Source organism: Ahaetulla prasina, chromosome 1 (genome assembly GCF_028640845.1).
Source record: "Ahaetulla prasina isolate Xishuangbanna chromosome 1, ASM2864084v1, whole genome shotgun sequence".
NCBI classification, from domain to species: domain Eukaryota; kingdom Metazoa; phylum Chordata; class Lepidosauria; order Squamata; family Colubridae; genus Ahaetulla; species Ahaetulla prasina.
This window is the reverse complement of record NC_080539.1, coordinates 329,222,957-329,247,972: the sequence shown is the minus strand read 5'-3', so window position 1 is coordinate 329,247,972 and position 25,016 is coordinate 329,222,957. Positions and strand designations below refer to the sequence as shown.

Here is a 25,016-nt window from a genome sequence, read left to right as displayed (position 1 = left end):
TCAGTCTGACTGGCAAATTAACTCTTCCGTTAACAGCTAGTGAATTCTGGGAGTTGAAGTCCAGACACTATAAAGCTGCCAAGATTGAGAAATATTGGACTAGTCAGTCACTTGTTGGGTATCAGTACATCACAGGCTGTTGTACATCACAACACTGCAACCCTATGGCCAGTGGTGAAATCCAATTTTTTTTTTTACTACCGGTTCTGTGGGCGTGGCTTGGCGGGTGTGGTGTGGCTTGGTGTACGTGGCTTGGTAGGCATGGCAGGGAAAAGATACTGCAAAATCTCCATTCCCTCCTCACTCCTGGGGGAAGGATACTGCAAAATCTCCATTCCCACCCCACTCCTGGGAGAAGGATACTGCAAAATCTCTATTCCCACCCCACTCTGCGGCCAGCTAGAGGTGGTATTTGCCGGTTCTCCAAACTCCTCAAAATTTCCGCTACCGGTTCTCCAGAACCTGTCAGGACCTGCTGGATTTCACCCCTGCCTATGGTTGCATTGTCACTTCCTACCAGCTCACAATCTTGCCACACTTTCATAACAACTTGATAGTGATGATCTTCTCTTGTCAGGCCCCAGTTTTGAATCAACCCCAACCCCTAATCCCGTTTTTGAGAGCAAGACTCCTTAATCCTACCGTCTACTTTTCTTTCTACTTTGGGAAAGGTTGCAGAAGAGCAAAACAAGAATCTGCTTCAGCGCCCTCTGGATTTGGGCTTGGTAGGATTTCTCCTTTTGGCTGTGGTCTACACACTCTTCCGAGGACTGGTAAGGAGAACTGCCTCTGTCTGTCTGTCTGTGTAGCTGTCTGCCTAGAACAATGTTTCTGAACCTCGGCCACTTTCAAGAGGTGTGGACTTCAACTCCCAGAATTCCCCAGGCAGCCAATGGTGGCTGGGGAATTCTGGGAGTTGAAGTCCACGCCTCTTAAAGTGGCCGAGGTTCAGAAACACTGACCTGACCGACTTTTATTTCCTACTAGTGCATCATAACATAACATAACATAACATAACATCAGAGTTGGAAGGGACCTTGGAGGCCTTCTAGTCCAACCCCCTGCCCAGGCAGGAAACCCTACACCATCTCAGTCAGATGGTTATCCAACAGTCAGATGGTTATCCAACAGAGGAGATGGTCAGATGGTTATCGCATCAGATGAGGTTGATGGCCTGGTCCAACTCATGCAATTAATGGGGACTTTCTAGATCCATGATTGAACAGCAGGTAATCCATCAATGCTGGACTGCAAGTACTGATCTCTTGTGGCAATAAATTCTGCCAAGACTGCGGTGTGTCCAAAAGGTTGAGCTCAGCAGATTCATTTTCAGTCCCGATCTGCATTTTGTAAGCATCCTTAATGGAGGGGTCACGATCTCCTGGGGGAAAAATGACTGATGAGTTGCATGGTCAGGAGGCGCTTGCCAACCCTGCTGATGCCCAGGGTCACCCCTGTCTATCCATCCGTCTATCTTTGTTTTTTCTTTCAAGGTTCTGTTTTCTGCACATAGAATGAGACCTCATGCCTTAAATTGGGCCAGCTTTCCCTTAAAAACAGCGGCAAAATAATTTTTCCAGTTAGACCGGTTTTTAAACCTTAGATGTTTTGAATAAGGTAGTCCTCAACTTTCAACCGTTCATTTAGTGACCATTTAAAGTTACAACAACACAGAATAAAAGTAACTTAGAACCCGTTCTCACACTTATGAACATCGCAGCAACCCTACTTACACATTATTATTACTGTATTTAGTGTATGATGAGAACATGACAAAAGGAAGTAAACATGTCAATCCACATATGTAATTATATACAGCTAAATCCTCAACTTACAACCACTTGAGCCCAAATTTTCCCTTGCTAAGTGAGACAGTTGTTGAGTGAGTTTTGCCCCATTTTACGACCTTTGTTGCCACAGTTTTTAAGTGAATGGCAGCAGTTGTTAAGTTAATAACACAGTTGTGAAGTGAACCTGCCTTCCCCATTATTTTGCTTCTCAGAAGGTGCAAAAGCTGCTCACGTGACACAGGAACACTACAATTATTGACTGTGGTGATGCTGCAGTGGTCATTAGTGTGAAATACGACTGTATGTATGTATGTATGTATGTATATATATATACATACATACTTGTTTTCTGAGGTTTTCACGGGTGTTTGTATATAGGTCTTTGGTTGTTCGGGTTTTCTCCCGTGTAAAATTGGAAGTGTCTTGGCGACGTTTCGACGAAGTCTCATTCGTCATCTTCAGGCTTCAGCTTCGTGCTTCTGGGAGCACATTGCATTGCACATTGCTCCCAGAAGCGTTGAAGCCTGAAGATGACAAATGAGACTTCGTCGAAATGTTGCCAAGACACTCCAACGTGAGAAAACCGAACCAAAGACCTACATACAAACACCATCCCTCAGCTATATACATATATACATATATATATATATATATATATATACATATACATACCACTAGATCCAAAATAAAAGCCTCCCCCATCAGCGAAGAAATCCAACAAAGAATCATTCCCAGAGAGAAATCATCCAGATGCCCTAAGTTCTATGGCCTCCCCAAGATACACAAAGAAGAAACCCCACTCAGACCCATAGTCAGCTCCATAGGCTCACCTCTACAAAACCTAGCCAAATTTCTCGCCAAACAACTACAGCCCTATGCAGAATCCATCGCCTCACACGTAAAAAACTCATTCCAGTTCATATATATCATAAAGAAACAAAACTTACAACCCAGCAACCTACTCGTGAGCTTTGATGTCATATCTCTCTTCACCCAAGTGCCAATCAAAGAAGCCTTGACAGCTATCCAAAACAAATATAACCCCCCCAAGCACATCCTAGATCTGACCAACCACTGCCTATCCACCACACACTTCATCTATAATGGACAAAAATACAAACAAATAGAAGGAGCACCCATGGGATCACCCCTCTCACCTGTCATTGCCAACCTCTACATGGAACACTTTGAAACCCAAGCTCTAGAAAAATCTGATCACAAACCTAAACTCTGGCTCAGATACGTAGACGACACCTTCATAATCTGGCCACATGGGAAAGAAAAACTTGACAACTTCCTCACACACCTCAATAGCCTACACCCCAAAATACAGTTCACCATGGAAACAGAAGTTAACAACCAACTTCCCTTCCTAGATGTCTTAGTCTACAAGAAACCCAATGGCTCCCTAGGACACACCATCTACCAGAAGAAAACACACACAAACCGCTATCTGCACGCACTCTCACACCACCACCCAGCACAGATCAACTCCGTAGCCAAGACACTCATCTCTAGAACAAAACGCTTAGCTGACGAACAACACCTAAAAACCGAACTGCACACCCTCACAAACGTACTAACATCCAATGGATTCCAGAGAAATAAGATTACCAAACTAATCCAAAAAGAACCCCCCACTAAAATCCAAGACAGAGAACAAGAAAACGGCACAGCCCTCCTCCCATATATAAAAGGCACCACAGACAGAATCAGCAAGATCCTCCACAAACATAACATCAAGACAGCATTCTGCACAAACCAAAAAATATCCACCATCCTAAGAAACCCCAAAGACAAAATTGAGTTAGAAAATCAAGGAGTATATGAAATCCCATGCACCGCCTGCCCCACCACATACATTGGACAAACCAACAGAAGAATAAGTGCATTGAAGAACACAAGAACTCAGTCAAAAAGAGGAACCAACTTCTTCCTGGTCCAACACTTAAAGCCACAGGACACGATATTGACTTTAAAAAGACCAGAACTATCGCCAAAACTGAACACTTTAACAACAGAATAATCAGAGAAGCCATCGAGATAGAAAAACGCCCACACAGCATGAACAAACGAGATGATACCTCCCGCCTACCAGCCATTTGGAAACCCGCCCTTATTGACAAACGAGTCCCTAACATGAGGAATGACACCAGACCCACACTCACGAGGTCCACACAGGATGTCACCACCACACATCCACCCAGAAAGCAGACCCAAACCCACACTGATCAGGAAGCACGACCAAGGACCAGAAGCCAAGGACCAGACCGCAGCTGCAACATTAGCCATTTCAAACCCTTCCAATCCATACATGCACCCACTATGAAGATGTAGCACGACCACAAACACGAAGCCAAACAACAGCAATGCAGCTCACCAGCTCAAATCCCCCTGGAACTCAGACTAATCTGAGCACAACCAAGCCCCCACCCAAACAGGACACACCCCCATCCAATCAGAGCACAAAAAAACCCCATCCAATCAGAGCACAGCCAAGCTCCCACCCAATCAGTTCAAACCCCCACTAGCAGTTAAAAAGGAAGAAACAGCTGCAATCACACATTGCTCCCAGAAGCACGAAGCTGAAGCCTGAAGATGACGAATGAGACTTCGTCGAAACGTCGCCAAGACACTTCCAATTTTACGCAGGAGAAAACCCGAATAACCAAAGACCTACATACAAACACCCGCGAAAACCTCAGAAAACATATATATATATGTATATATACATATATACATATATACGACTGTATGTATGTATGTATGTATGTATGTAGACTGTATGCTTGTACAAAATGTATACTCGGTGGTATGGCATTGGTCTCATAATTTGATGTCCAATTCAGCTAGTCAGTCCTTACTTAATGACCAGACATGAGCCTGGACAGTTGTTGTGGTTGTTAAGCAAATCACCACATAACTTGACTCAATTTTACAACTGTTTTACAATGGTTGTAAAGCGAGTCACTATGGTGATTAACATAATTGTTAAGTGAATCCATTCTCCTGAAGGCAATTTTTTTGCTAGAATCATGGTCATGTGACTATTGAATGCTGCAACCAATCATAACTGAGAGTTGGTTGCCAAGCGACCACATGACAGGGGTGCAGCAGTTGTAACTTTGAAGATAGGCAGTAAGTAACTTTTGAGGCATCCTTTGTAACTTCAGACATTTGTTCAGTAGGTAGTCTTCATTTAGCAACCACAACCAGGACTTGCAACTTGATTGTTATGCAAAGCGGTTGCTAAGTAAAACCATGATTAAGCTTTACAGTTTTACTTCAACTTTGCTTTGCTTTGCAGATCTGTAAATGTGAGGATTGGTCTGTTGGAAGAAATGTCCAACTGGGTTCAGTTCCAAGTGGGGAGAAAGGCACTAGAAACATGGGGGGCTGTTTGGAAAGGTGGTTTAATGATGGACAGGACCACATGGTTTGAAGTCCTGGGCAATTGAGCACATGGATGGGAGAGAGAGAGATTTAACATAACATAACATCAGAGTTGGAAGGGACCTTGGAGGCCTTCTAGTCCAACCCCCTGCCCAGGCAGGAAACCCTACACCATCTCAGTCAGATGGTTATCCAACATTTTCTTAAAAATTTCCAGTGTTGGAGCATTCACAACTTCTGAAGGCAAGTCGTTCCACTTATTAATTGTTCTAACTGTCAGGAAATTTCTCCTTAGTTCTAAGTTGCTTCTTTCCTTGATCAGTTTCCACCCATTGCTTCTTGTTCTACCCTCAGGTGCTCTGGAGAACAGCCCAACTCCCACTTCTCTGTGGCAGCCCCTGAGATATTGGAACACTGCTATCATGTCTCCCTAGTCCTTCTTTTGTTAAACTAGACATACCCAGTTCCTGCAACCGTTCTTCATATGTTTTATCCTCCAGTCCCTAATCATCTTTGTTGCTCTTCTCTGCACTCTTTCTAGAGTCTCAACATCTTTTTACATCGTGGCGACCAAAACTGGATGCAATATTCCAAGTGTGGCCTTACCAAGGCATTATAAAGTGGTACTAGCACTTCACGTGATCTTGATTCTATCCTCTGTTTATGCAGCCCAGAACTGTGTTGGCTTTTTAACAGCTGCTGCACACTGCTGGCTCATATCTAGATGGTTATCCACTAGGACTCCAAGATCCCTCTCACAGGTACTACTATTGAGCAAGGTACCACATATACGGTACTGGTGCATTTTGTTTTTGGCCTAAATGTAGAACCTTACTTTTTCACTGTTGAATTTCATTTTGTTAGATAGCGCCCAATGTTCAAGTCTGTCAAGATCTTTCTGTAACTTGAGCCTATCTTCTGGAGTGTTGGCTATTCCTGCCAGCTTGGTGTCATCTGCAAATTTGATGAGTTCCCCATCTATCCCCTCGTCCAAGTCATTAATGAAGATGTTGAAGAGGACTGGGCCTCAAACAGAGCCTTGCGGTACTCCACTGCATACTTCCTCCATGTGGATGTAGTTCCGTTGAGGACTACACGTTGAGTGCGGTTGGTCAGCCAGTTACGAATCCATCTGGTGGTGGTGCTGTCTAACCCACATTTTTCTACTTTATCTAGTAGTAGGTTATGGTCTACTTTATCAAATGCTTTACTGAAGTCCAAGTAAATTATATCAGCAGCATTCCTCTGGTCTACTAATTTTGTCATTTTGTCAAAGAATGCGATAAGATTAGTCTGGCATGATCTGTTTTTGACAAACCCATGTTGGCTTTTGGTTATTACTTTGTTTGCTTCTAGGTGTTCGGTGATTCGTTGCTTGATTATCTTTTCCAGAATCTTCCCCGGTATTGAGGTCAGACTGATAGGTCTGTAGTTTCCTGGATCTGTTTTTTTCCTTTTTTGAAGCTGGGAACTACATCAGCTCTTTTCCAGTCCTCTCCCCGCTCCCCTATGCTCCAGGATCTTTGAAAGATATAGTTCAGTGGGTCTGAGATCACGTCTGCCAGTTCCTTTGGAACCTTGGGGCGTAATCCATCCGGTCCTGGTGATTTGAACTCGTCTAGGTAGACAGGTGTTCACTTACCATTTTCTTCCCTATTTTAACTTGTGTTTCTAATCTGTTTTTGTAGTGCTGTTTTGATAGGTTGGATTGTTTTTCCTTTTGTGTAAAGACAGATGTAAAATATGAGTTAAGTAGATCTGCTTTCTCCCTGTTGCTTGTCATCTTCTTGCCACTTTCTCCCAGCAATGGGCCAATTGTTTGCTTGACTTTTTCTTGTTTTTAACATGTTGGAAGAAGCTTTTTATTATTTTTACTTTTGTCGCTAGCCTTTGTTCATTGTGAGCCTTAGCTTTCCTCACTTCATCTTTACAGGCTCGGCTATTTGCTGATATTCTGCCTTAGTTATTTGCCCCTCTTTCCACTTTTTATATTTGTCCTTTTGTCTTTCAATTTGTCAGATAGTTCTTTATGCATCCATGCTGGTTTCTTTTGTGATCTACTATTTTTCTTCTTCATTGGTATTGTGTTAGACTGTGCTTTTATAATCTCACTTTTCAAAATTTCCCAAGCTTCTTGAATTGTTTTCCCCCTGAGGATTCTCATCCATTGAATCCTTCTCAAGATCTCTCTAAGTTTATTGAAATTAGCTCTCTTAAAGTCCAAGACTCTAGTTTGACTTTGTTCTACTACTTGTATTTGCTTAATGTTGAATTCCAATATTGCGTGGTCACTTGCCCCAAGGTTCCTGTAGCTTCAACACCTTCTATCATTTCATCTCTGTTAGTGAGAATTAAGTCCAATATGGCTGATCCCTTGTCGCCTTCTCTATTTTTGGGAAACAAAGTTGTCTGCTAGGTTTGTTAGGAACCTGTTGGATCTTCCACTTGGTGCAGAGTTTGTTTCCCAGTTGATGTCAGGGTAGTTAAAATCCCCATTACTACTGTGATGTGCTTCCTACATACCTTAGTTAGCTGACTAGCAAAAGTTCATCTACTTCCTCTGTTTGGTTGGGTGGCCTATAGTATAGACCTATGGCAATATCGTTTTCACCCTTTATATTGACCCAAATACATTCAAGATGATTTTCATCATTGTTGTGCTCTATTTCTGTAGAGATGTAGTTATTTCTTATATATAGTGCAACTCCACCTCCTCTTTTATTTGGTCTATTTCTTTTAAATAATTTATATCCTCTAGCTGTATGTTCCATTTGTCAGTTTCATCCCACCAAGTTTCCGTAATGGCAACAATATCATATCTACCCTCATTTACTTGGATTTCTAATTCACCCTGTTTATTCCTCATACTCTGTGCATTGGTGTATAGACATTTGAGTCCATTTGGATTGATTTTGTGTTTACTGTCTACATAACCTGTGTTGACTGCCCCTACTTTCATGCCACCTGTTGGTTTAGTGCACATGGTATGGCACTCACTGTTAAATGCTTGGTTTTGCTTGATAGCATGGTTGATAGTCTTACCCATACAGACATCTATGTTACATGCACTGATAACCCTTTTAGTTTTCGATTGCTGGGGACAGAAATTTTCTATATCAGTTAATTCTCTGTCCCCACTGTTCAGTTTAAATGTTTATCCAGAAAATCTGTGAATGTATTGCTAAGTAACTCAGTCCCTTTCTTTGATGGATGCAATCCATCTCTTTTGTACAATTTTTCATTGGACCAGTTGCAGACATCATGACTAATAAAACCAAAGCCTTCTCTTTTACACCACTCCTTTAGCCACACATTAAACTCCACTACACGCTGGCCTTTACCTTTTTGTTCCTTATGTACTGGTAAAACCTCTGAAAAGTTAAGCCTACAACCTATGCTATTAAGTTCATACCCTAAGCTCTGGAAATCATTCTGCACAGAAAGCACATCCTTTTGGGACAGATCATTTGTGCCAAGGTGTATAATAGCATCAACATCAGAATCCTTACTGGCATTCTTGACTATCTTAAGAATACGTCTCTTGTCTCTGCTGGCAGTAGCACCAGGTAGACACCTGACGTCTTTCAAAACCTCCATATCCTTTCCTAAATTTACATCCCTTACAATTGAATCACCAATCAGAAGGTGGTTTCTCTTTTTGGATACCTTGCTCTTCTTGTGTGACCGATCTGTAATACTTGATACACACTTTTCCAAAGTAGGTTCACACTTTTCCAAAGTAAGTTCTTCATCTTGAACCATAATCCCTTGATTGTTTGAGTTATCAGTATCACAACTACCTTGATCTGTCACTTTAGTGTTCCTATTTAGGTCAGCAAGGGCACTATATCTGTTATACTGGGACACTGTAAAAGCTTTGTGTTTATGGTTCACAGCTCTCACCCTGCCAGATCCCACGGTTGTCCATACTGCCCTTTTCCTGCAGGATCTTTGTGGTAGAGGGGGCTGATGGCTCAGCAGCTGGAATGGCTGAATTGGGTACCTAATTTCTGCTTGGAGAGCATAGATTAGAGATTCTAGATATGTAATCTGTCCACGTAGACTGCTAATTTGTTTACAAAGAGGACAGTACCCAAATTTGAAAAAGGTACTGCGAAAGACAGCTGCAAAACAAGTATTGCACTGAACTAAGCCAGTCATTTTGAATAGAATAAAATCACAATCTCAAGTGGACCAACCCTGAATATATTATTGCTATATTTTATTTATAGTGATTAGAATTAGAAATGCAGAAATTTTCCACCCCCACTTTACCTTAAAGCAGCAGCTCAAACTCACATGTTTTTCTGAAGCAAATCAGAAAGAAATGCAGAAATTTTCCACCCCCACTCCACCCCAAAGCAGCAGCTCAAACTCACGTGTTTTCTGAAGCAAATCAGAAAGAAATGCAGAAATTTTCCACCCCACTTTACCTTAAAGCAGCAGCTCAAACTCACGTGTTTTCTGAAGCAAATCAGAAAGAAATGCAGAAATTTTCCACCCCACTCCACCTTAAAGCAGCAGCTCAAACTCACGTGCTTTTCTGAAGCAAATCAGAAAGAAATGCAGAAATTTTCCACCCCACTCCACCCCAAAGCAGCAGCTCAAACTCACGTGTTTTCTGAAGCAAATCAGAAAGAAATGCAGAAATTTTCCACCCCACTCCACCTTAAAGCAGCAGCTCAAACTCACGTGTTTTCTGAAGCAAATCAGAAAGAAATGCAGAAATTTTCCACCCCACTTTACCTTAAAGCAGCAGCTCAAACTCACGTGTTTTCTGAAGCAAATCAGAAAGAAATGCAGAAATTTTCCACCCCACTCCACCCCAAAGCAGCAGCTCAAACTCACGTGTTTTCTGAAGCAAATCAGAAAGAAATGCAGAAATTTTCCACCCCACTCCACCCCAAAGCAGCAGCTCAAACTCACGTGTTTTCTGAAGCAAATCAGAAAGAAATGCAGAAATTTTCCACCCCACTCCACCCCAAAGCAGCAGCTCAAACTCACGTGTTTTTCTGAAGCAAATCAGAAAGAAATGCAGAAATTTTCCACCCCCACTCCACCCCAAAGCAGCAGCTCAAACTCACGTGTTTTTCTGAAGCAAATCAGAAAGAAATGCAGAAATTTTCCACCCCCACTCCACCCCAAAGCAGCAGCTCAAACTCACGTGTTTTTCTGAAGCAAATCAGAAAGAAAATTATACCCCCTCTTGGCCCCCGCCTTGGAGCTTCCTGTTCCTGTGTAAGGGCAGGTATCCTGATTGGTTGTCAGACTCTCATGGGGCCATGCAGGCGTAACTTTGTAGGTTGTCTTGAGTCCCAGGCTTGGTTGACTCTTGCTGGGTGATGTGGTAATGAAACTAATCCTATCATGTCCTGAGGATGAAGGTCTTATTCCCATCACCCTGGAGCATCTCCTTTTCTCATCCAGGGAAATATAATATTCTGCCTTTTTAATATTTCCTAGAATATTTCATTCTTCTAGGAGAGGGGTGGGTGCTAACTCTCTACAGGTCATAAAGTTATTTTTTTTCACCACTTTTGTAATTCCAAATGGTCGCTAAATGAAGCAGTCAGTAAATGAAGACTATCTGTACTCTAATCCATGACTCGTTCCTGCTTGAATCTCGATCCATTAAAAAGTAGCAAAACCGAATGAAGCATTTTGCAAAGTGTCTTCTGATACAGAAGACGCATACAGTGTGAAATAGGATGCCAAGAGTGGTAATTTTATTTATTTTATTTATTTATTTATTTTGTCACAACATCATACAAAAAGATTATATAGTATATACACATATAAACATATATAGGAAGAAGAAAAGAAAAACAATAGGACAGGAACGGTAGCGCGTTTGTACTTATGCACGCCCTTTATGGTCCTCTTAGGAATGGGGTGAGGTCAATAGTAGAAAGTTTTTGGTTAAAGCTGTTAGGATTATGGGAAGAGACCACAGAGTCAGGTAAAGTATTCCAAGCACTGATGATTCTGTTGCAGAAGTCGTATTTTCTGCAATCTAGATTAAAGCGGTTTACATTAAGTTTAAATCTATTTGTTGCCCTTGTATTATTGCAATTAAAGCTGAAGTAGTCTTTGACAGGAAGGACATTACAATAGATGATTCTGTGAGCTAAACTTAGGTCTTGTCGAAGGCGACGGAGTTCCAAGTTTTCTAAGCCTAGGATTTCAAGTCTGGTGGGATAAGGTATTTTGTTGTTTTCAGAGGAATGGAGAACTCTTCTTGTAAAATATTTCTGGACACGTTCAATTGTATTGATGTCAGAGATGTGGTGAGGGTTCCAAACAGGTGAGCTGTATTCTAGAATTGGTCTAGCAAATGTTTTATATGCTCTGGTTAGTAGTGTGGTGTTTTTGGAAAAGAAGCTACGCAAAATTAGGTTTACAACTCTTAGAGTAATCATCCCATTTTGGAAAAAAATATAATAAGAGTATTAAGAGTTGTTCGTGATTTTGGGAGGGGCAAAGGAAATACATTTACAAACAATGTGTGTATGTTTGTGTCTCTGTGCAATTACAGGTTGTTCTGGACTGCCCAGCTAATTCCTGTTTTGATTACATATACCTGCAAGAACCCTACCTGCGAGATCCAGTGGCCTATCCCAAGATTCAGGTGCATCCAAATTGTCTAGCAAGGGAGAATTCCCTGCCGAATATCTTGTCGTGTCCCACTCCTCCACTGACGGCCGGGTCAGGGAAATCCGAATCAGGCGTGCCTCTGCAGCTCTGCCAAAGTCCTAGCAAAGTCCTCAGGGCAGGCAGGAGACCAGAAAGTGACTTCAGCAAGATATGTTTAGACTTTGCCTGACTCAGAGAATGCCAGAAAGCAGGTCCTTTATATAGGCCATGGGGTGTGGCTCCATGACTCAGCACTTATCCAGGCCTGCCCCTCCCTTCCTTCTGTTGCCTCCGTCTATCAAGTCTTCTGACGCGAGGGTCACTCCAGTCTGCAGCTGTTGGCAATTGACCTCCCTCAGGCTCACATGCTGTGGAGGAGGGGGAGGGGTGCATGGAGCCAGAGCTGGGGGCTGGAGATACTTCCTCCTCTTCAGCCTGTCTGGGCATGGAGCCAGGGCTGGGGCCGGGAGGCATACTAGGACATTCCTCCGTGTTCGGAAGCAGATAAGAAGGCCCCGGCTGTGGTGAGATCGGACGAGACACAACATATCTATGCCAACTTCTCCCAACCTGATGGTCTTCTGATTTTTCAATCTGCAGCTCTTGACCTCTTCTTCTTCCTTTCATTGTAATGACAGCACTCCTTAAGAGCAGTGTTTTTCATCTGGATTGATGGGGTTGCCTCTGAATCCAGATTTTGTTGCAGGAGTATTGTCATTCAAATCCCAAAGGTGCTTTTTCAAAAGACAACTGGACTTACTTGGATTTTTTGCTTGAAAACATTTCTCTTCTCATCTAAGAAGCGTCTTCAGGTCTCAGAACTAAAGAAGGCTTCCTGGATGAGAAGCAAAACGTTTTCAAGGGAAAAAACAAAAAAAATCCAGTTGCCTTCTGGAAAAACATCTTTGGGACAACCATGATCTGGATCAGGGGGTCTCCAACTTTGGCAACTTTAAGACTTGTAGATTTCAACTCCCAGAGTTCCTCAGCCAGCTCTGGCTGAAGAACTCTGGGAGTTATTTATTTATTTTATTTATTAGATTTTTATACCGCCCTTCTCCCAAAGGACTCAGGGCGGTTCACAGCCATAATAAAAATAGAACAATATACAATTAAAACAACAATTAAAAAACTTATTATATATGGGCTGAGATATAAAACAATATCCTATTAAAATTAAACTCTCTAAAAATATAAAATTATAAAATTTAAAATCATGAAGCCAGTCCTTGCGGATGAATAAATAGGTCTTGAGCTCACAGCGGAAGGTCCGAAGGTCAGGCAGTTGGCGTAATCCAGGGGGAAGTTCGTTTCAGAGGGTAGGAGCACCCACAGAGAAGGACCTTCCCCTGGGGGCCGCCAGCTGACATTGCTTGGCGGACGGCACCCTGAGAAGCCCCTCTCTGTGTGAGCGTACGGGACGGTGGGAGGTATTCGGTAGCAGAAGGCGGTCCCGTAAGTATTTGGAACGGAGTTGAAGTCCACAAGTCTTAAAGTTGCCAAGGTTGGAGACCCCTGATCTGGATGACTGAGAATCTCTATAGACATTGTCATTCACGAGATCTTCTATTCTTGATCTGTGCTGGAATCTAATGTTCTTTGGGGGGTTTTGTTTGCAGATGTTGGTGTATCTATTTTATGTCCTGCCATATTTCTGCATCTGCATCTATGGATTACTCGTTCCTGGATGCACATGGATGGGAGACTGGGCCTTGGTTTTTGCTGGTGCTATTGGACAGGTATGTAGCAGAGGCTGCAGGATACTGCCCAATTCCAGGTCAAGAGATATCCTCACATTCACAGCTCTCATATTCTTTGACTTGCAACACCAAAGAATATCAGTAGCAATAGCACTTAGATTTACTGTTTATTCTGCTTTGCAGTGCTTTACAATCCTCTCTAAGTGGTTTTACAGAGTCAGCCTATTGCCCCCAACAATCTTGGTCCCCATTTTACTGACTTTGGAAGTATGGAAAGCTGAGTCAACCTTGAACCGGTCAGGATTGAATTCCTGGCAGTGAACAATGAATTAGCAATAGCAATAGCACTTAGACTTATATACCGCCTCACAGTGCTTTATAGCCCTCTCAAGCAGTTTTGCAGAGTCAGCTTCTTGCCCCCAACAATTTGGGTCCTCATTTTACCGACCTTGGAAGGATGGAAGGCTGAGTCAACCTTGAGCTTGTCACGATCGAACTCCTGGCAATGGGCAGAGTTAGCCTTATAATACTGCATTCTAACCACTGCACCACCATGGCTCAGTGGTTAGAATAGTGCAGTAACTGGACACTTTAAATTTTTACAAATGGCAAAACTTTACTGGAAAGAATCATTACAGGTAATCCTCAACTTATGACCACAATTGGGGCCAGAATTTCTGTTGTTAAGCATGACGGTTGCAATGTCCCATGATCATATAAATGCCATATGAGACCTTTCCATCCAGCTTCCAACAAGCAAAATCAATGGGCGAAGCTAAGTTTGCTTAACCATTGTATGTTTTACTTAAAAAGCTGCAGCAATTTTCTTAACAACCATTACAAAAATTTATAAAATCAGGTGGGACTCACTTACCAATTATCTTGTTTGGTTCTGGACATTCTCATCCCAGTTGAAGTTATACAGTAGTGGCCAAAATTGTGGAAACCTTTTGGGAAAAGTATATTTTTGAGGTTTCATGGCTAATAACACCACTTTTGGGGGGAGCAGTTTCAAGATAATCATATTCCACTGCTGGAATGGCCTGGGAATAGCCCAGACCTTAACCCAATTGAAAATCTATGGAGCCGATTAAAGAAACTTGTTAGTCAGAAGCGACCCAGCAATAAAACCCAGTTAATAGAAACAATCATTCAATCTTGGTTTCACATTATAACAGCTGCAGAACTAAAGAAGGCTTCCTGGATGAGAAGCAAAACGTTTTCAAGGGAAAAAACAAAAAAAATCCAGTTGCCTTCTGGAAAAACATCTTTGGGACAACCATGATCTGGATCAGGGGGTTTCCAACTTTGGCAACTTTAAGACTTGTAGACTTCAACTCCCAGAGTTCCTCAGCCAGCTCTGGCTGAAGAACTCTGGGAGTTATTTATTTATTTTATTTATTAGATTTTTATACCGCCCTTCTCCCGAAGGACTCAGGGCGGTTCACAGCCATAATAAAAATAGAACAATATACAATTAAAACAACAATTAAAAAACTTATTATATATGGGCTGAGATATAAAACAAGATCCTATTAAAATTAAACTCTCTAAAAATATAAAATTATAAAATTTAAAAATCACGAAGCCAGTCCCGCACGGATGAATAAATAGGTCTTGAGCTCACAGCGGAAGGTCCGAAGGTCAGGCAGTTGGCGTAATCCAGGGGGAAGTTCGTTTCAGAGGGTAGGAGCACCCACAGAGAAGGACCTTCCCCTGGGGGCCGCCAGCTGACATTGCTTGGCGGACGGCACCCTGAGAAGCCCCTCTCTGTGTGAGCGTACGGGACGGTGGGAGGTATTCGGTAGCAGAAGGCGGTCCCGTAAGTATTTGGAACGGAGTTGAAGTCCACAAGTCTTAAAATTGCCAAGGTTGGAGACCCCTGATCTGGATGACTGAGAATCTCTATAGACATTGTCATTCAAGAGATCTTCTATTCTTGATCTGTGCTGAAATCTAATGTTCTTTGGGGGGTTTTGTTTGCAGATGTTGGTGTATCTATTTTATGTCCTGCCATATTTCTGCATCTGCATCTATGGATTACTCGTTCCTGGATGCACATGGATGGGAGACTGGGCCTTGGTTTTTGCTGGTGCTATTGGACAGGTATGTACCACAGGCTGCAGGATACTGCCCAGTTCCAGGTCAAGAGATATCCTCACATTCACAGCTCTCATATTCTTTGACTTGCAACACCAAAGGATATCAGTAGCAATAGCACTTAGACTTACTGTTTATTCTGCTTCGCAGTGCTTTACAATCCTCTCTAAGTGGTTTTACAGAGTCAGCCTATTGCCCCCAACAATCTGGGTCCCCATTTTACTGACTTTGGAAGTATGGAAAGCTGAGTCAACCTTGAACCGGTCAGGATTGAATTCCTGGCAGTGCACAATGAATTAGCAATAGCAATAGCACTTAGACTTATATACCGCCTCACAGTGCTTTATAGCCCCCTCAAGCAGTTTTGCAGAGTCAGCATCTTGCCCCCAACAATTTGGATCCTCATTTTACCGACCTTGGAAGGATGGAAGGCTGAGTCAACCTTGAGCTTGTCACGATCGAACTCCTGGCAATGGGCAGAGTTAGCCTTGCAATACTGCATTCTAACCACTGCACCACCATGGCTCAGTGGTTAGAATAGTGCAGTAACTGGACACTTTAAATTTTTACAAATGGCAAAACTTTACTGGAAAGAATCATTACAGGTAATCCTCAACTTATGACCACAATTGGGGCCAGAATTTCTGTTGTTAAGCATGACGGTTGCAATGTCCCATGATCATATAAATGCCATATGAGACCTTTCCATCCAACTTCCAACAAGCAAAATCAATGGGCAAAGCTAAGTTTGCTTAGCCATTGTATGTTTTACTTAAAAAGCTGCAGCAATTTTCTTAACAACCATTACAAAAATTTATAAAATCAGGTGGGACTCACTTACCAATTATCTTGTTTGGTTCTGGACATTCTCATCCCAGTTGAAGTTATACAGTAGTGGCCAAAATTGTGGAAACCTTTTGGGAAAAGTGTATTTTTGAGTTTTCATGGCTAATAACACCACTTTGGGGGGGGGGGCAGTTTCAAGATAATCATATTCCATTGCTGGAATGGCCTGGGAATAGCCCAGACCTTAACCCAATTGAAAATCTATGGAGCCGAGTAAAGAAACTTGTTAGTCAGAAGCGACCCAGCAATAAAACCCAGTTAATAGAAACAATCATTCAATCTTGGTTTCACATTATAACAGCTGCAGAACTAAAAGATTCAGTCCATAGGAAGACATTGTAAGGCCGTAAGTCATGCTAAAGATTACCCAACTAAGTATTAGCTGACGTGATAATTTTTGTATATCTCATTTTTTTCTATGGTGATAATTTTTGTATATCTCATTTTTTCTACGTGTTTCACTTTTCTTCTTTATACTGTAACTGCTATTCTAATAGCAAATCATGCATAAAAGTTATTGCATTACGTTCTTGATTAAATTATCTTTCCATTTATATATAGTTTTATGGTACTACTCCCCAAAAAAAGTAGTATTATTATTAACTAGTTTTAGCAAATACGTTTTTCCCAAAAGGTTTCCACAATTTTGGCCACTACTGTAAGTTGAAAACTACCTGCATTTTGTGAGCCTTTGGGAAGGAAATAAGCTTTGGAGAGGTTTTTGGCAACATTGCAATTAGACTTCATAAAATCTCAGTGTTTCAGGCAAGATTCAAAGGCTGAGACTCTTGAAATCTCAGTAACCTCATTTGTTTTTAGTTTTTGCCAACTGCTGGAATACACTTTTCCATGGGGGTTGGTTAGATGACTGCAGAGGTACTTTCCAGGTCAATAATTTTGAGTAAGGCACCAAGAAGATGTAGAAAAATGCATCACTTCCCCATGTGGCATTTCTTTCATTTCTCGTCCCCTGCGCTTGCATTTTGCTGTGTTCCACTCCTCTACCTTCAGTTTAGCCAGCAGAATTTCCAAAATTATTCCTGGACTTATTGAAGCGTTTGCCAGTTGGCACACCTGCCTGGATGAGACTGCACGAAATAAAGAGAATCATTTCTGATGTGAGTCTGCATCAGTGTTTCTTAACCTCTGCAACCTTAAGAAGTGTGGACTTCAACTCCCAGAATTCCCCAGCCAGCACGCTGGCTGGGGAATTCTAGGAATTGAAGTCCAGACATCTTAAGGTTGCTGAGGTTGAGAAACACTGCTTTACATAAAAGGATATTGTGATTCTATTCAGAAGAGGCTTTATTAAGGCACATTTGTACATCTAAGCATCATTGTGTTGCAACATACTAATAAGTTGTATTTTGTTGCCTATCTGCCAAGCGTGAATGAAAGAGAAAAAGGCACAAATGCATAAGCAAAGCTGAAAATTAGAACACTGTACAAAATATTTTATGTACTTTATCTACTTTTACAAACAAAAAACAAAAAAACAAAACCAGACCGTACAATTCCTACATGTATATTTTCCACTTTGAAAATAAAATCGGGGGACTTAAAATCAGAATAAAACCAGAGTTGGAAGGGATCTTGGAGGTCTTCTAGTCCAACCCCCGTGCTCAAAATGCTTTCTGTTTCTCTTCCATTTTTCAGGCTCAGTTTTCCCACATTGCTGCCTCCATTCACCATCGCACTCCTTTTCCGTACCGCATCCCAGAAAGAGATTGGTGGTTTGTGGTCCTCTGCAACGTAGCCTATGCGGTGGGCCCACAGCTCTTAGCTTACCGCTGTCTCTACAAGCCTGCCTTTTTCTGTAGCCCCGTTTCCCAGTCCAAAGACAAGAAGAACCAATGAAGAAAAAAAAAAAGAGGAACTCTTGTGCTCCACTGTTGCTCACAAATCCAATGGTGTTACACACAGGTGCTTCCTTGGGAGAACCCCAGTTCTGACAGTGTTTTAAATAACATGGGGAGGGGGGCGGCCTGGGTGGTCCAAATCATTCTGGAGTCCTTGTAGAGCCACAGCCGACCCCTGCCTCTTCTGTGTGATGCACTTGAAGCTGATCTGAAACGGTGAAATCAAAAATGTTCATTGGTCTGTAAGAGGCCATTTTGATGTGGCGAACAAAGTTAACACAAAGGCCTGATGGTTTTAGCTCTTTAAAAACTACACTGAGATTTTGGGGTGGGAGGTTCCTGGGAGATCATGTGAGAATGCAGAAGAAGAACAAGAGAGATTTGAAAGCCTTCGAGGATGCGATTTGAAGAAGCTGGCTATCTTGTTATATATTTTTCATCTGGAAAGGAGGGGTACTAATTTGCGAACAAAAAAGGGCCATAACGCAGAAACAGGGACCTGGGACAGCACCATGAAGTCACTGTTTACAGAATTATAAAGGGGGAAAAAAAACCCAGATTAATATATGATTTTTAAAGAGCTTGGCTCTTGTGTCTTTTGTCTGTGCTTGGCCAAACTGATTGATGCTATCTAGGTTCATACTGGTAGTGTCCACAAGACAACCCTGGGAAGCTTGGCTGATTTAGCGTTAGTGCATTGTGGGAATGTAACCACTGGGGTTTGAGTTATTTAAAATAATAATAATAATGAAGGCAGGTTAAAATAATGTAAAATTTAAAAAACGGCTTTTACCTTCACAAAAGCTATCAAATACAGAACAGTGTATGTTGTCGGCTCCAGTGACAGGATTAATAATGCAGTGCGTGTTCAAATTCACCATTTAGTGAGTGTCCTGTTTCTTCTAGCGGCCAGCCAAGCACCTGTTCTGGGAAGCATCCAAGCTGGGCAGAAAGCCAACAATCCTTTCCTTTTGTTGTACCCCATATATTTGGGTAACTGCCCCTACACATGGAGGTTTCTTTTTAGCAATAGCACTTAGACTTATATACCTCTTCACAGTGTTTTACAGCTTTCTCTAAGTGGTTTTACAAAGTCAGCCTATTGCCCCCAACAATCTGGTTCCTCATTTTACCCACCTCGGAAGGATGGAAGGCTGAGGCAACCTTGAGCCGGTCAGGATCGAACCTCTGGCAGTCAGCAGAATCAGAATAGAATAGAATAGAATAGAATAGAATAGAATAGAATAGAATAGAATAGAATAGAATAGAATAGAATAGAATAGAATAGAATAGAATTTTTATTGGCCAAGTGTGATTGGACACACAAGGAATTTGTCTTGGTGCATATGCTCTCAGTGTACATAAAAGAAAAGATACGTTCATCAAGGTACAACATTTACAACACAATTGATGGTCAATATATCAATATAAATCATAAGGATTGCCAGCAACAAGTTATAGTCATACAGTCATAAATGGAAAGAGATTGGTGATGGGAACTGCGCTGGTTGGGGGGATTGGGAGTGGGAGGCACCGTGTATCGGTGGTTCTCCTATCTCTCTGACCGGTCGCAGACGGTGTTGACAGGGGGGCAGAGGTCGACCGCGAGGGACCTCACTTGTGGGGTGCCGCAGGGGTCGATTCTCTCGCCCCTTCTGTTCAACATCTATATGAAGCCGTTGGGTGAGATCATCAGTGGCTTTGGGGTGAGATACCAGCTGTGCGCTGATGACACCCAGCTGTACTTCTCCACCCCAGGCCACCCCAATGAAGCTGTTGAAGTGCTGTCCCGGTGTTTGGAAGCCGTACGGGTCTGGATGGGGAGAAACAGGCTCAAGCTTAATCCTCCAAGACGGAGTGGCTGTGGATGCCGGCACCCGATTCAGTCAGCTGCAGCCGCGCTGACTGTTGAGGCGAAGTTATTGGCCCCAAAGGATAGGGTGCAACTTAGGTGTCCTCCTGGATGAACGGCTGTCGCTTTGAAGATCATTTGACGGCCGCCTCCAGGGGGCCTTCCACCAGGTTCGCCTGGTTCGCAGTTGCGCCTTCCTTGATCGGGATGCCTTGTGCACGGTCACTCATGCGCCTGCTACCTCTCGCTGGATTATTGTAATGCCTCTACATGGGGCCCCTTGAAGTGCACTCGGAGGCTTCAGTTAGTCCAGAATGCAGCTGCGCTGGTGATAGAAGGAGCTCGCGAGCTCCCATATAACACCGCCTCCCGCAGACTGCACTGGCTACCTGTGGCCTTTCGAGTGCACTTTAAGGTGTTGGTTACTACCTTTAAAGCGCCCATGGCTTAGGGCCTGGGTACTTACGGGACCGCCTGCTGTTACCACATGCCTCCCACCGACCAGACGCCTCACAGAGAGGGACTTCTCAGGTGCCGTCCGCTGCAATGTCGGTTGGCGGCCCCAGGGAAGGTCCTTCTGTGGGGCTCCCACCTCTGGAACGAACTTCCCCAGGTTTACGCCAAATACCTGACCTCGGACATTCCGTCATAACTGAAGACACATCTTTTATTCGCTGGCTTAAATTGATTTTAACAAATTTTAAATTCTTAGAAATTAATTTTAAATGGGGTTTTTTAGCTTATTATATATTTTACTTCTCAGGCCAATTTTAAAATAAGTTTTTTAACTGCATTTTAAATTTGTATATTGTACCGTCTGTTTTATTCTTGCCTGTACACCGCCCTGAGTCCTTCGGGAGAAGGGCGGTATAGAAATCAAATAAATAAATAAATAAATAAATAAGATTAATAGTAGTGCAGATTCAGTAAATAGTTTGACAGTGTTGATGGAATTATTTGTTTAGCAGAGTAATGGCCTTCGGGGAAAAACTGTTCTTGTGTCTAGTTGTTCTGGTGTGCAGTGCTCTATAGCGTCGTTTTGAGGGTAGTGGTTGAAACAGTTTATGTCCAGGATGCGAGGGGTCTGTAAATATTTTCACGGCCCTCTTCTTGATTCGTGCAGTATACAGGTCCTCAATGGAAGGCAGCCTACAATACCCGCATTCTAACTACTGCACTACCAAGGGCTCTTTCGTTCTTTTACTCCTGGAACAATAATATTAGACCTCTGCAGAGCCCAAAGACCAACCTCATATAAAAATTTTGCTTTCTATTGTGCAGCAAATGTGTCTGAAAAGGTACAGGGCAATGGTGGGTTGGCCCCACTTCGGACCGGTTCTATAGAACCGGTAGTAAAAATGGCGGGAGGCTCCGCCCACTGACTGAGACATCATCAAAAGTGATCTGTGCATGCACGGAAGAGTGCGCGCGGGCACGATGCGAACTGTTAGTAAAGGTAAGTAGAACCCACCCCTGGTACAGGGCATCCTTGACTGTAATGGAGCCTTCCTATTATATTCATACAATGTGAGGATTATACCATGGTTCATCATAAGACTGACGGCTTTTTTTCCCCCCGATGGTCAGTGAGCGAATGCCACTGTCATTAAACAAACTTATTGTTCACTATGCGGCGCTTTTGCCAAAGGGGGAAGTAAATGCTTTTCGTTTTGGAGAAAGACATCATAAATCATCATCCCTGCCAGTTCTGAATGCTCAAAATAAGGTCACGTGACCACAGGGGAGGGGCAGCCTTTGGAACTGGGTCATAAGTACTTTTTTTGGGGGGGGGGTCTGTTGTAACTTGGAACTGTTGTTAAACAACCTATCCTAAGTCGAGGACTACTTGTACACTATTGTGGGATAGAGATATTTGTGTCCTTCACCCCTCCCTGGTTATTGAGCCAGCAGTGTGCAGCAGCTGCCAAAAAAGCCAACACAATTCTGGGCTGCATAAACAGAGGGATAGAATCAAAATCACGTGAAGTGTTAATACCACTTTATAATGCCTTGGTAAGGCCACATTTGGAATATTGCATTCAGTTTTGGTCGCCACGATGTAAAAAGGAAGTTGAGACTCTAGAAAGAGTGCAGAGAAGAGCAACGAAAATGATTAGGGGACTGGAGGCTAAAACATATGAAGAACGGTTGCAGGAACTCGATATGCCTAGTTCAATAAAAAGAAGGACTAGGGGAGACATGATAGCAGTGTTCCAATATCTCAGGGGTTGCCACAAAGAAGAGGGAGTCGGGCTGTTCTCCAAAGCACCTGAGGGTAGAACAAGAAGCAATGGGTGGAAACTAATCAAGGAGAGAAGCAACTTAGAACTAAGGAGAAATTTCCTGACAGAACAATTAATCAGTAGAACAACTTGCCTGCAGAAGTTGTAAATGCTCCAACACTGGAAATTTTTAAGAAAATGTTGGATAGCCATTTGTCTGAAATTGTGTAGGGTTTCCTGCCTGGGCAGGGGGTTGGACTAGAAGGCCTCCAAGGTCCCTTCCAACTCTGATATTATTATTATTATTATTATATTGAGTTCCAGAAAGTAATATTCACAGATAGGCTGCCTGGAAAGTTGGCTGTTCTTATTGCTAAACGACCATGATAGAAAGGCTGTTGGGAGACCAAGGGCTGGTTTAACATTACGTGCATGCTAAATTTGCTAGTGTGCAGCTTAGCGTGTTTATGTGAACCCAATTAGCTTGCTTTGTAAACCATGGTTTATGTTCAGAGTGCTGTCTAAATCCCATCAATTATGGCTTACAGTGCCTATGGGAGTGGCTCAGAAAAATTAAAATGGTGGTGATATAAGCCCCGCCCATTTTTGAAGTTGCTGGGTGTCAGGGAGTCAGACTGCATACTGTACAAATTTAATAAATTATTATTATTACTACTACTATTTTTTATATGCATCATGGTTGGGACTACATCTCCCAGCATTCTTCACCACAGACATCCCTGGCATAGCAGATAGGTCACAGTTAAGATCTGCAATCAGGACCTGATTGCAGGACCTATTTCACAGACAAAAGCCAGGAAAAGCGCCAGGCCCAGACAAGATAACTCCTTCTTGCTTAAAAGTCTGTGCTGACCAATTGGCCCCCATCTTCACCCATATTTTCAATAAATCACTAGAGATGTGCTATGTTCCTTCTTGCTCCAAACGCTCTACCATCATCCCAGTGCCGAAGAAGCCCACCATCAAGGAACTGAATGACTACAGACCAGTTGCTCTAACATCTGTAGTCATGAAAACCTTTGAAAGGCTAGTGCTTTCCTACCTGAAAACCATCACGAATCCGCTTTTAGACCCCTTGCAATTTGCATACCGAGCAAATAGATCAACAGATGATGCTGTTAATATGGCTCTGCACTACATCCTACAACATCTTGAGTCTCCAAAGACCTATGCAAGGGTCCACTTTGTAGACTTTAGTTCAGCATTCAATACCATCATTCCAGACATTCTTCTAACTAAGCTAAACCAGCTACAGGAACAGACTTGTAAGTGGATCACAAGCTTCCTAACAAACAGGAAGCAGCAGGTGAAGCTAAGCAAGATCACATCAAATACCTGTACAATTAGCACAGGGGCCCCCCAAGGCTGTGTGCTCTCCCCACGTCTCTTCTCTGTATACCAATGACTGCATCTCCAATGATCCATTTGTTAAGCTACTGAAGTTCGCAGATGACACACAGTGATTGGTCTCATTCGAGACAATGACGAATCCAAGATATAGACGTAGAGGTCTAACGACTAGCCTTGTGGTGCAACCAAAACAATCTGGAACTGAACACACTAAAACCGTAGAAATGGTGGTAGATTTTAGGAAAACCCTTCCATACTTCCACCTCTCACATACTTGACAACACAGCAACAACAGCAGAAACCTTCAAATTTCTGAGTACTATCATATCGCAAGATCTCAAATGGACAGCTAACATCAAAAACATCAATAAAAAAGGACAACAAAGAATGTTCTTTCTGCGCCAACTCAGTAAGCTCAAACTGCCCAAGGAGCTGCTGATCCAGTTCTACAGAGGAATTATTGAGTCTGTCCGCCCCAACGATATGAGCCCCCCTTCCGCCATATCTGCCTCCCACTTACCGTGCAAATGGAACCACCTCACCAAAAGGAACGAATCCCCTATAACCTCCGAACCCATTACTAAACCGCCACACGCAAGGACTGGCTCCCACCCGTGGCTACTCCCAATACCCGCCTAACCTCCCACCCCCCTCCCGACGGGTTCTCTCCCACCACGAATCCTCCCCTCCCAACCCTTAAAATCCCCATTAAAACTCCCTTAAAAATTTCTTAAAACAACTAATTAAAAAGCCCTAAGCCTCCTATTTTTAGCATGCCACCTGGGGCTCCAAAGGTCCTCAAGGTGGGCCTCGATAGTATGGAGGCCAAACCCAGAGAGGCGCTCAGAAGGTCAAGAAGGTCAGCCGTAACGTTCGCATCACCAAGAAAGTCCGCAGGAGGCCCATCCTGGGCCGGTCAAGATGGTAACAGATGATACAGTGACCACAACCGTCTGTCAGTCAGTCCTGATGGGAAGCAGTCAATAGTAGAAAACAAACCACTCATTCAGTCAGTTCGCCCACCTATAAATAGTGGGGTGGACTAAGGAAGAACGAGGTAGGCCCCACGCCACCTCCGCCCGGCCGTCGTCACCAAAGCGTCCCATCGCCGCCAGATGAGGCCACCGACATCCCCCAACTAGGAAGGGAGCCAGGCCGCCACCGCCGCCAAAACCAACAAAGGCCGCTCCTCCGGGCCCGGGCCTCCTCGCCCCCTGAAGTCGCCTGTCCCTCCATCTTCCTCCACGACT

The 25,016-nt window shown here is 43.0% G+C and overlaps 1 protein-coding gene across 1 annotated transcript in view; it reads left to right on the top strand.

Annotated features, from left to right (window-relative positions):
- TM6SF2 (transmembrane 6 superfamily member 2) overlaps positions 1–18,319 on the top strand; it is a 53,632-nt gene extending 35,313 nt beyond the window's left edge. The window contains exons 7-10 of the mRNA XM_058162499.1: positions 672–773; positions 11,719–11,811; positions 13,436–13,555; positions 18,119–18,319. Of these exons, the coding sequence (XP_058018482.1) occupies positions 672–773; positions 11,719–11,811; positions 13,436–13,555; positions 18,119–18,319 (516 nt within the window). The remainder of the gene's footprint in view (positions 1–671; positions 774–11,718; positions 11,812–13,435; positions 13,556–18,118) is intronic.
- Positions 18,320–25,016: the final 6,697 nt, after the last annotated feature.